Source organism: Nipponia nippon, unplaced genomic scaffold (genome assembly GCF_047370975.1).
Source record: "Nipponia nippon isolate SJK-2023a ecotype South Korea unplaced genomic scaffold, ASM4737097v1 scaffold_9, whole genome shotgun sequence".
Classification (NCBI taxonomy): Eukaryota; Metazoa; Chordata; class Aves; order Pelecaniformes; family Threskiornithidae; genus Nipponia; species Nipponia nippon.
The window spans coordinates 5697113-5709464 of NW_028262413.1; the positions used below are offsets into that span (position 1 = coordinate 5697113).

The following is a 12352-nucleotide window of genomic DNA, read 5'->3' on the forward strand; positions in this document are numbered from 1 at the left end:
TCTCTGTCCACTTCAGCCATTGTAACAACTCATAAGGACAGAGATAGTTCCTTTGATAACCAGCACCCAAGGCAGAGAGGTTTTCTAGATCAAAATGAGCACTTTGATTTACATGTGAAAGGGAACAGGAATCCAGGATTATACTGTAACACCAGTAATATATCGTGTGCACAAGGAAACATATGGCTGCATGTTGCAATAACTGATGCGTCTGGATGAACTTGCACAGCAAGTTTCATAGTGTTCACTTCATAAAATCTAATAAGAAGATAATAAAAATGTGGATCGCAAGTGAGACAAGTGACTGAAAACATCTGTGTGCAGAGAAATGCATATTATCCTGCACAACTAACTGGCAGTGCACTATCATAAAACAAACATTTCAGACTGTTGAGAAAAGGTAAAGAAGTTGTATCTGAAATATCCTCTCCTCCTATCCCTCCCAACACATGTACGTTGTCCAGTTAATACCTGGACAAGCAAAAGCCACATTAATCACACCAAGTGAAAATGAAACAGGACTACTTTTTAAAATAAGTATGTCTCTTGTTCAGGCTGTTAAAAAATTGACAAAGTGATGCTGGGGTTTCACAGGTACAAGGCAGTTCTGAAAATGGACAATTAATTTTGATTGTCTCAATTTGATTATTTCTCCCTAGCCACCCTCTTCCCTTGTCTTCAAATCCCCATCTCACCTTATATTAAAGTCACAGGGATTTTGTTGCTGATTCCAAACAAAACAGATCAAACTAAAAACTCGACAGCCGAAATATGTTGTAGACAGGACCCCTCTGAACTATCCCACAGCGTTGTAACACCCCCTCCTGACCAGGCCATCTATTGAAAAGTCCTATCTAAATAAGCAACATTAAAATCTTTTGTAACAAATGGATTCCCTGATACCTAGAGTCACGTACAGAATTCTAGTTGTAAGCCTTCAAAGCAGAGAGGGAGAGAGGGAGAAAGAAATAGGTGTATGTATGTCAGATGAGGAAGATTTGCTGAATCACACATCAAAGCAGGTGTAGGAGCAAGGCCTATGTCAGTTATTTAAATACACAGTGGTACATCCAAAACATACAGAATTCCGTTCTGCATTCCAGGACAACACAGACATACTGCAGACAATGACTAAAATGAGCAATAGTAAAGCCCTCTGAGAGGAGGCTGCAATTGAAAAGAGATTTAAGATTAAATCAAAGAATGTCACATTTAATATTCAGAACACTCTAACTGAATCCTTACTGCCTAGGCTATAAATGGAATCTTACCGTGGGTTGGAATGAGAAAGTGGGCTCATTTCTTTCTGATAGTGATGCTCCTGACTGACGGGCTACGGAAAACAAAAAATAACAGTGAGAAAATAACTTTGCAAATATTCTTTCAGAATGTTTAGAAGTATGTAAGGGATCTTTTATGAGCATACACACTTGCAGCTTCTGATATCAGAATTTTACGGTCTTTTTTCTTATCTGTGAAATTTAAAAGGGATATTCAGATCCTTAATGTGCAAAAGTACAACTTAATGGATGATTCTTGTCTGGGTGGAAATATATATGAATTAAGGAGTCAACCACATGGCCATTTCTCTTCTGCCTGTGTGGGGCCAGAGCCAGGAAACAGAGAGGGAAGGGTGACAAAGTCTTGTCTGATAGAAAAGTCTGGACTGTACGTCTATAGGAAGCATGGTGCAGGGATTCTCGGTTGGATCTGTGCAGAACCAACCATTCTTAACACTAGACAACACTGAGCCAGAGCTAAGAGGGCTGGCAGGCGTGGTTCCTCTCTCATCAGAAGCACCATTAACAGCAATCTTAGCAGTCCCAAATGAAGTTTGCTGAAGCACATATACTTCTCTATGGCACTGCCAGTTTGAAACCTGGATTAAGCAGTTCATGAAGAGCTGGGCTGTATGAATATTCATACAAAATATGGTAATTTTCCACAGTCTTCAAATCTTACCTCCCCATTGTAAGAATGTGCCCCAAAGGTTTTAAACTACATTTGGTTTATGGCATTAAAACAGTTATTTGCAAGAAAGATCAATATTCATAAACTGGTATAAAAATTCAAGAATTTTAAAATTCAGAAATATATTTTCTCTCAGTATGTATGTAGTGCTTCCAAAAGAGACCTCCCTTGCCATTATCACACACCTCAAAAGCAGTTCTAAAAAATCACTGAAGCAAATGCAAAAGAGGTGAAAATACAAGCATACATTAACAATACTTGTACAATTTAGTACATGAAATGCTAAAAATAAATACCAAGCATTATGAAACCAATTGCTTTTTTACAGAAATCAATATAAAAATGAGTATGTTCTCATGGTTTCAGGAAGTAGGGAGGGATGTCGTAAAATATATGTTCAGGATGAATGACATCCTAATTGCTGCCAAATATGAGTCACTGCCTGGTGGTGGATAGTGCAATTCCCAAATGATGGCTAGTGGAAGACTGAGGATGAGACAGAAAGTGAATTAGTCAGTCTATGAACCAGAATATCTGTCTAAATAATTTTTAGTCTCATTTCATAGTAAAGAATAGTCTGCCTCAGTTTTGCCATTTGACTTGATATGAACAGATCCCTCCAGGGGTTGTCAAACTGAGCTCTCTGTTGGAATAATTCTGGGTTTAAATATCACTTCTCTTCTCTGTTATACTTCAGTTCTGCCAGACCATTTTTTGTGTTAAGTGGCTTTCTTTTCTGTATCATTACAAAGGAGGCCAGAAGACCTTCCACAAATCAGGTATGAACCTGGAAGTACCCTTTCAGATATTTTGCAGATCAAGGCCTATATGATTGAATTTATATTTAGGAAGTTCCTTAGGGAACAAGTATTCTTCTCTATGAGTACTCCTTACTCAAAAGACAGGTCTTAGTGGTGAGCATATGTTGGAGTCTCTTATATATGACCTTGCTCTGGAATGTTTGTGCTATATCTGAAGTGGTGTCTGAAGTGTGGAAACAGCTATCCAAGAATGGGCCAATTCCCTGACAGGGCAGGAAGGTCTTCCTGGATCTCTAGAACAAAGCAAGGCATTTAAGCAGAAATATTTTGTAATCTTTGCAATTTTTCTTGGATAACGTGTATATATGTGGGTATAAACTCCACATTATACTCTGCAATATACAGAACTGTGTCTTTCATATTGTTGCAAAGCTAACATGGAATTTCATAGACCTTAAGATTTAGGAAAACATTCAGGTAAGACGTAGTCAAATAAAATCTTTTAAAATATTTAGTTCCACATACACATATTATTGATTTGGAACTGTGCCCCACACACATTTTACAAGGGTTTACAATTCTCCTTTGGAGTAAATCCATTCTAAAATAGAAGTTTTTCACATTTATAACTGATAGCTATGCTGGGTAATGTATAATATTCAAAGCTATTTTATTCCTTTTTGGCTGTCATAGTTTACAGCAGCTGCTAAACAACTTACATTTCAACGATTCCTCCTGACAGCATATATTCAGTTCTTGGTAAACTATCATAGGTTATAAAATACAGTTTTAGTATATCTCTTTTATAGTTGTTTAAGGACATCTGTTCTAACTGCAACTTAGCAATATGATTGATCTATGTGCCTTTACATTCAGAAGGGTTTCTGAGTTTCATTAGAGTCAGTAACATGAGAATTTTCAATGAATCTGGAAATCAGACTAACAATGGCAAGTGATGGAAAAAATAAACTCACTAAAAATGTGTTTTGTATATAAAATATTACTTTGATACATAAGTTCACTATCTAACATGATTCTATCCTGCCCTGCCTTGCAAAACATCATAGGTATTTCAAAATGAAAGATACACAAACAGCTGCCTTCTGGTGGTGCTGTTGCCATAGATTCCACTAAGGGACAAAAATGTTATATGAAATGAACAAAAATTTGGAATAAAAATACTCCTCACTTATCTTTGAAGAACATAAGAGAAAGCAACAGATACTACTGATTTAAATAATCAGAAAGATACAACCTGGAAACACACGTAAGCATAAAAGTTTAATCATGACAAGAATTTCAAGCTGTCCTTAATTTCTCAAACTACAATATGAGGATTACTTCTATTTCTTTTCTATATACTACACTGCTAAAATCATTTGCCTAGGCAAGTGGAAGATGGCTACAGATATATACAAACTTTTCTGCAGTTTGTACATCTGATTTGGGAAGGATTGATCATTAGCAAATTCTCTTGACTCAACTCAAATGATAGTGGTACTAAAGATCAGTGACAAAAACAAATTTGCTTTTATTGTACACATGTAGTTTTTACCTAATATATATAAGGAACATATTGGTAAAAACTGGAAGCTGAAGAAATGATGACTTTACTCATTTTAGGTCTTACACCAAGATCATGCATGGCAGGAGACTGAAATCCAGGAGGAACCACCTCCAAACGTGTTCTCATCACTCCAACTAGGCTGCATTTTGATCTCTCAGTTATGTAGACTCCCTATGCATACAATAACACATTTACTGCATATGTGAATGCAATGGGTGAGGATTCACTGAGAACACCTATATGAAATTATCTGACAGATTTACAGATTTGAAAGCCAGAGGGAAGAATTAGATCAACTCAAGACCATACGTATATCACAGGCTACTAAACTGCAGATCACCAATAAAAAACACTGAACAACATGAGGTCTAGAACTGAACGAACCGTGAAGTGGGTCCCCCTGAATATACTCTACCCACAGATAATTCCCTGCTGACTGCTTTTGATATCTGTCAGTTGACCGGTTCTAAATTCATTCAAAGTGTCCTTTATCAATATTGTATGCTGCTCATTTATAAACAAATATTTACAATGGTCTTAGCATGTTACGCCTAAGCAGATCCCTTATCAATTGTAATTTTATCAAGAAAATTAGATTTTTTTTGAACAGGACATATTTTCTATAAAACAATCTTGACTTTCATTAACTATATTACCACCCTTTAAATATCTGTTAACTGAATCCCACACCAGATTTTTCACTGTTTTGACAATGACATCAGACTAACTGGCCTATGTTAACTTTTTCATTTCAGCTACCCATTTGAATACTGGCACAGCATCACTACTCTCAAAGTCTTCTCAAATGTTGTAAGCATATCAAAATATACTAAAATTTAACACCAGCATACCAAAAATGCCCCCAATTACTCTTTTAAAAGCTTCTGTGTTAAACAACTTGGGATGATTAAATAATCACCTTCCCTAATAAATACTGTTTGCAACCTTCTTAGATACTAAAGGTCTAAAAATGAATTATCACCCTCACTCACATGACTACTCGGCATTTCTCCAAATAACGGAACAGAATTGCAACAAGCAGTGTTAGACACGCAAGTCCATACTCCAAAAACTTGTACCACATCTATGAATAGCTGGTGCTGTGGCAGCTACCTCAGAAAGGAAAACAGAATCAAGAGATACTGTGGACTAAGCGACATTGCACTGGTACAGAGAGTCTCTGCATAAAGGCAGAGGTATATGGGTAGGGAAGACCACGGAAGCTGAATTTCAGCAGTCTTTGTTGTAGTGAGGGATTAAGTGGTTACTCTTTATCTGAGAAAGATTAGGTTTGCTTTCTAAATTTTCTCCTCCTGGAAACAAGGTTCTTGCCATTAAATCTTAAAACCTCAATGCCCACCTTGCAAAATGCAGCGGAGAAACCTGACAAGGCTGTATGTGTAAGACACACCAACACTTCAGTCAACTGAATGAAATTTGAAAAACCTCTCTCTCAAAGACAAATACGTTGCCTTTTACACTTGATTTATGCAGAGAAAGATGGCCACAAAGAACTATTAAGAAAAACTACAGCTATATTAAACTACGATTTAAACGACTAACCTATTATATCTAAACACTTTTTCAGACTGATGCTATTAGTCTGAAGCTACAGAAGCTGATCAGAGCAGTAAGATCAAAGAACTGTCTTTGCAATCACATGGTGCATCACTGAATACTGGAGCAGTACATTTTACTTTAAAAGTTCATTTTGTTTTAGTCATGTAATTTTTATTAACCAAACCTGACGTGTCTAATATTCTTATCAATTTCCTTATAATTAAACTACTCAAAAATTAATGAGACTGCTATTCTCTTTATTCAATTGAGTTCCATTTGTCCAGCCTTGCAGATTGACACCATGTTTGAGTCTATTTAGTAAGTATTGAGAAAATGTCCTGGAAATACGATGAAATCAACTAAATGTGTAATGCTGACATATCTCAAATAGTTAAAACCAACTAATGTTTCTCTGATATCCTGCAAAATATTACTCTATAAAACCAAGAGCTTATTTGTACAATTACCCACTTATCGACACATCTCTTCTCATTGGAAACCTTCATTTACCAGTGTACCACAAAGTTCCAATGCTGTGCTGATCATTCACTATGGAAGATTGCTACTACAGGCCTGTATTTGGGCCCTATAGATTCCTGGAGGTAATTTGCACCTAACATTTTACAGCATTTACTCTACAAATGTTTATATTGGGGCAACACAGCAATGTTTACTCTTCTAATGTTGGATCTGCCTCTGAGAGTTGTGTTGTGTGCTTTACTTAAGCCACATTTATTGTTTATTATTGTTTCACCTATAATAAAATAAGAACTATGTTGCTGAGATACAAACGGAGTATGAGGTTATCTAGTTTTACAGCAGCTCCTGCAAGTACCTTTATATAGCTGCTGAAATGTGATTCTGTGATTTCATACGTTCAGTACTCTTCGGTGGAGTGTAACAAATACTCCTCTGCTTCTTATAACAGTACTCTGTCACATAGCGCAGCTGTGTGCGATTTTGTACCACTTTGTACCAGGACAAATAAGGATACAAGGTGTAAAATACAGAAGGATCACATACTAAGTGCTCAGAACTACTGCAGCTCTTTGCTGCTGTTCTCCTGCTTCAGTCCTTTAAACACTTAGCTTTTCAGTAATGAGACTTTATTGTAAGAAGCGATTATTTTCCATTATTCACACTGTAATGCAGTTGCCGACTGGTATATCTGGGTTTCATTCATTTTGGAACTATTTTTAAGTACTATATCACACACCTGCAGGTTGTCAGCCACTATTGTGACAAGCTGTATAGCCTACATGATTATTCAGGATTCTAGGAAGGAATATATATAATAGATTTGCTCTTTGTCTGTGGTGGTACTACAGAAGCTGCTGGAAGTGCATGTGTTTTGGTTGCGTGTTTTACCTGATAAGTTCTAAAAAACGTTTGGTAATGATACCTTAAATTTCAAAGCTACTTGAAGAAATTTTAATATTCAAGACCCCTGAGTCTCCAAATTGATAGAAACCATATAGAGAAAATACTGTGGGTTTAGACTTACTGGTGGGAAACAAGAGTTCCAGGTTGCTGTATCATCACTGCTTGTACTTATGCTAACATTGCAGTTGTCTATCTGTGATGCGCTCAGCTCATGTGAGATCCCAGTATCCCTTAATTCTTCATTTTGTTGTCTCTTCATGCTAGCCAGCATCTGTAGTTCAGATGAACTCAGTCTATTTGACTGGTAATTTTTGCAGTCATATTCCTGTGAAATAAAATGGAAAAGTCACCGATATAGACAGGATCATGGAACACAATATATGAATGAACCAGAGACCTTGGAGAATCTCTTGGGGAATCTTCAAGAAGCTACGATACTAAAAGAGAAACAAAATGTTTACTAGAAAAGATTAGATAACAGACTTCTGTTCAGCTATGAAGATCAAGCATATTTACACATAATTACAGGAAGGACGAAGAACACAAACACTGTTATGGACTGCAGTTTGGATCCAGGGTGTTTGGTGAAGTTGCTGTTCTGCTGCAATTAAAAACAGAAGATAAAAGCAGGCTTTCAGAAGTTCAAAAATCCAGCAGCTAAAATTGCTTAAGCATTAAATGCAAATCTTGAAATACACCAAATCACACAGTTATCATAGTATCATAAGCACCATCAACATAACATTTAGTTATTTGTTAAGCATAGCATAAAATTTCTCTGGAAAGCTACACATGTCAGCACTAAATTTTAAAAGTTATTTTGGTAACTTGCTAGCATATAGATTTTAAAATAAACATCACTGTATTTTAATTTTTCTTTATACTCATTGGTTGAATTGTTAATGTAACTCTAATTGTTATGTAAAACTTGATCCACAGGCCAAAAGCTAAAAACATGTATTAACTATTTTGCAGTTTGTACTTGTGCCTCACACAAAACCTCATGATGAGATTGTTTAAGTTCACCCAACCTGCTGTGGCATCATCTTTGCTTAAAAAACTCCTTCTTTAAGAAAAACTTTCCCTTTTTTAAAAGTCCACATACACTGCTGTTTCACAGAGGAACAGGTCTAATACTTGAGGGCCTCGAGTTTTGGTTCTGAATGGAATTACAAAGCATTTCTGCTTGAAAAGTGAATCCAAGTAGTCACCAGGACTTCAGAGGATTTAGATCACTGGAATATGGCCCGTGGGCTGCAAGACACTACATACCAGTATCCTGAAGAGGGACAGTGCTTTGATTCTAGCGAAGAGAATGGGGCTTTTAGACCAGGAGTTTATGCTGTTCCTGGCAGCAGAGGCAATCTCACGATCTGTTTCGCTGTGGGGAGGTACAGGGTAAGTGAAGACCTCAAGAACACCAGCAAGGCAGCAGTACTGGTGATAGGAACATTGCTAGCTTTTCCTGCTATGAAATCCAGTGCGTAATGTTTCAGCGTGTCTTCCGGGGGTACAAAAGTCACCTTCCACCAGAAGACACACTGAAATATTACACACTGGAATTATTACTACAACCTCCTCTGCTTTCTTCCTATGTATACAAGAGACATATCTAAGTCTTCTATGTGGATTATAATCATGAATTGGTCACACCTGAGTCATACGAAAACCTGAACTGCAGCTTTATCTTAATAAGAGAAACAACACAGCAACATTCAATACCTTCAGGCTATGACATCACACGAACACAACATTTGCTTTCAAAAACACTCATGAATATATGCAAGTGATTAATGAAATATTATATAGGTTCAATTATTCAGCTCCACAGAGGTATGACATATACAGCCCACAAAAGATGTTATACATTGGACATTGCTTTCCTTATTTTAAGGAAATTGTGCAAAAAGATATGCATATATCCTAGATTTTCACGTATACTGCTTTGTATTTCACATGCAAAGCGCTCTCTTTCACTAGAAAGCCTATATGACAACACTGCTGAAAAAGGAGGCTATTTTCAGTGACACACAGTACTTTTTTCTGTTTTAGGGAGTTCCATATACCTTAATAAAACTGTATTTTCTGGGAATCAGAAAAGCATTATTGTCCATCTGATCCCCTTTCCTGATCGCTTTTTTTGTCCTTGGGATCAGAGCAAAGCCAGATAATGAAGGATACTACATCACTTATTTCCCCCGCAGAAGTTTAACTGGGGATATGCTCACAGATTCATTCACAGTGCTGAATTCCAAGTATAGGATGTGCAACAGAATGCACACTGGAAGGTAATTTTGGATTAAAGACAGATGGAGAAACCCTTCCTTTTTAATAATACATGTAATGACATCATGCAATGAACAGAACCTTGATTTCAGCTCAAGCTCTAGAATATTTTACTATGTATTTACAAAAATAGTTTTAGAATAAAAACATGTAGCATATTTTTATTTCCTCATGGGTGCCATAAAAGAAATTAACAGTTATTATCTCAATAGTATGTAAAATAACATTTCCTATTTTAATTCTAGTTAAGAAATTAAGTACCGTTCTGTAAAGATTGCTGCCCAACATTAAGTTTTTGGGAGTAGCAACTCTATCATATATTTTTGATCTTTCATTGGATTACCATGATATTAGACTTCACTTAAAGCCATCTATTGCACGTAGCCGGTCAAAAAGAAAATTAGCACTGAAATAACAAAGTAAACCACCTTTGATGGGAAGTGTGCCTGCAAGCTGACAATCAGCAGGTAAATATATCACATAAAACAGGATTTATGACTGAAGGGTGCTCACATGGAAACAGCTGCATGTGCAAGCATGCAAATCTTTGTGAAAAAGACAATTAATTCTAAAGCCTATTTTTGATCTTTTACTATGTAGCTCAAATTCTTAAGTCAAATGTCTTTGCAAAGATTTTTCCTACGGAATCACCTCAAGCACTCAGAGGCTGCTTTTTGGCACAGAAAAATGTAGTCTACCATTTTGTACAAGATATAAGGAGATGGTAGAAGCTGTTAGCGTGGCTGCCTCTCCTTTTTTACCTCTGGCTTTTGAGGTCCAAGCTTCATTCCTCAACAGTGTGATTATTACTACCATTTTTAATCCTGAAATAATACATGATGTTTCCTCTAGACCCTTACTGAACATACGTTAGTTCAGTGACTATTAGTTATTTGTTCACTTCATACGAAGCTTGCTATGTTACGTCTGGAAGTCTGCTTTGCTCTGATGTATTAGTATTCTACCAGATCTACAGCTGCTCTAACTTCTATTGATCTTCCTGAAGATGCCGATTTCCTGTTAATTTTCCTATATAGAAGCCTTTTGCATTTATTTGATTATTATAAGAGAAGCTTTGGCTTATCTTCCTTACCTCATATAAGAAGCAACTGGCACGCAGTCATTAAAATGACAGCATGAACTAGTGCTATGCAGAATAAAAGCACTAGGCATTGAAAGAACATTTTTCTCATTCTCTTTTTAATAAAGGCAAAACATTGCCCAACCCTGCTTGTCTTTTCCTTTACATCTATGAAGAAAGATGCATAGATTTTAAAAATTTTTACAAAACAATTCAAAATATTTGTTGTTTTTTTCCCCCTCAGCTTATTTCAAATTGTCATTCTGCTTTCTTTACTTGTAATGGTCTCACTCCAGAAATACCATACTCAGAAAGGAGAATAGATGTCATGACAATTTTCTGTGTTAAACATCCTGTACAATAAACTCCTTGTAATAAAGGAGAAATAGTTTGGACTATTTATTCTGTAGCTTCAGCTGACTACTACAAAAAAGCCTCTTCACAAATTTTATATTGTCTTAGCCAATTTTCAAAGAGAGTATTTGAAAACTGAATTTGAGATTAAGTTCACTTTGTAATTTAGGAGAAACTTTTGATGTAAGAAGTAATTTTGCAATACTCGTAAATTTGTCTAAAATTAATATTTCATTTAGCAATTAAAAGCTTATCTTGTCTTTTTGCATATCCTCCCCATATGATAAAGTATTTTTATTAAGCGCTTAAAACTTTCGCTAGATTGACAAAACCTGTTGTTTAAAGGATTTTTTTTCCATATATAATGACATTTGCATTCTTCCAGGGTCAAATGATTTATTCAGAATTGTTTGAATGTAGTTATATGTGTGGAAAACTTTACCAGCTATCTACATGCTTGCAGTATTACCCAGAGGGCTGTACTTCTTTCTTAATTAAAAATATTTGAACTTAATAATAAAGAACTCTATTAAAACATGAATAAAACATTGCAAGCAACCTAACACTTAAAGTGTATTAAGTAGTTAGCAAATCGATTGCAGGAAGAGTTGGTTAAGCATTTTTTTTCTTTACCAGTCCTCCATATGAGCAGATTAGAAGAGACTACTTTGTAAACTCTCACTCTAATACCCTTTCATATGGAACTACCCCTTCATACACAATTCTTAGAACAATGAACAGTGTTTCAAAATGGAAATAAAATAATTACATGCCCACAGCCAACAAAAAAACTCCAGTGCTGTCTCACTGTAGTTAACAATATTATATGTCAGCACTTCTTTTCTTGAAACTTGTGGGGACCTAGAATACTAGTTTCTTCCTGCAAAACTGCTCCAGCAGATAGAAAAAAAGCTTTATGTATGTATGCGGTCAGTAAAAGGCCACATTCAAATCGCTTATTGATTTTAAAATTATTGGAAATAGTCTTAATAAAAAATAATAAAATATATATATTTGACTTCATTCTATAAGTGCGAGGTGAACATACTTTCTAATATAAACAACCACAGTTCAAAAGGCAGTCAGCGGCACTCAAATTTGGCTTCAAATTTTGACCGTGGCCTGGTACTAAAAGAAGTATCAAAGAACTCCAAGGAAGGGCTTCTGGATGGGAAAATTTTATGACTTGATCAAATCAAGTATGAGAGCTAAATCTGCCAGACACTTTCACCTTCTATTTTGCAGCAATAAAACAAAGTCATAGAATCATAGAATCATAGAATCATTAAGGTTGGAAAGGACCTCTGAGATCACTGGGTCCAACCGTTAACCTAACTGCCTGGTCCACCTCTAAACCATGTCCCTAAAAGTCTGTAACTCCTGAGTTTC

General features: G+C 36.0%; 1 protein-coding gene across 2 annotated transcripts in view; it reads right to left on the reverse strand.

Moving 5' to 3' along the window:
* Window positions 1–12352, reverse strand: part of CFAP20DC (CFAP20 domain containing) — an 88257-nt gene that overhangs the window by 19555 nt on the left and 56350 nt on the right. For both annotated transcript variants that reach the window (XM_087743253.1, XM_087743252.1), the window contains exons 15-16: window positions 7364–7567; window positions 1272–1333 (exon numbers count right to left, since the gene is read on the reverse strand). In XM_087743253.1, the coding sequence (XP_087599379.1) occupies window positions 1272–1333; window positions 7364–7567 (266 nt within the window). The remainder of the gene's footprint in view (window positions 1–1271; window positions 1334–7363; window positions 7568–12352) is intronic.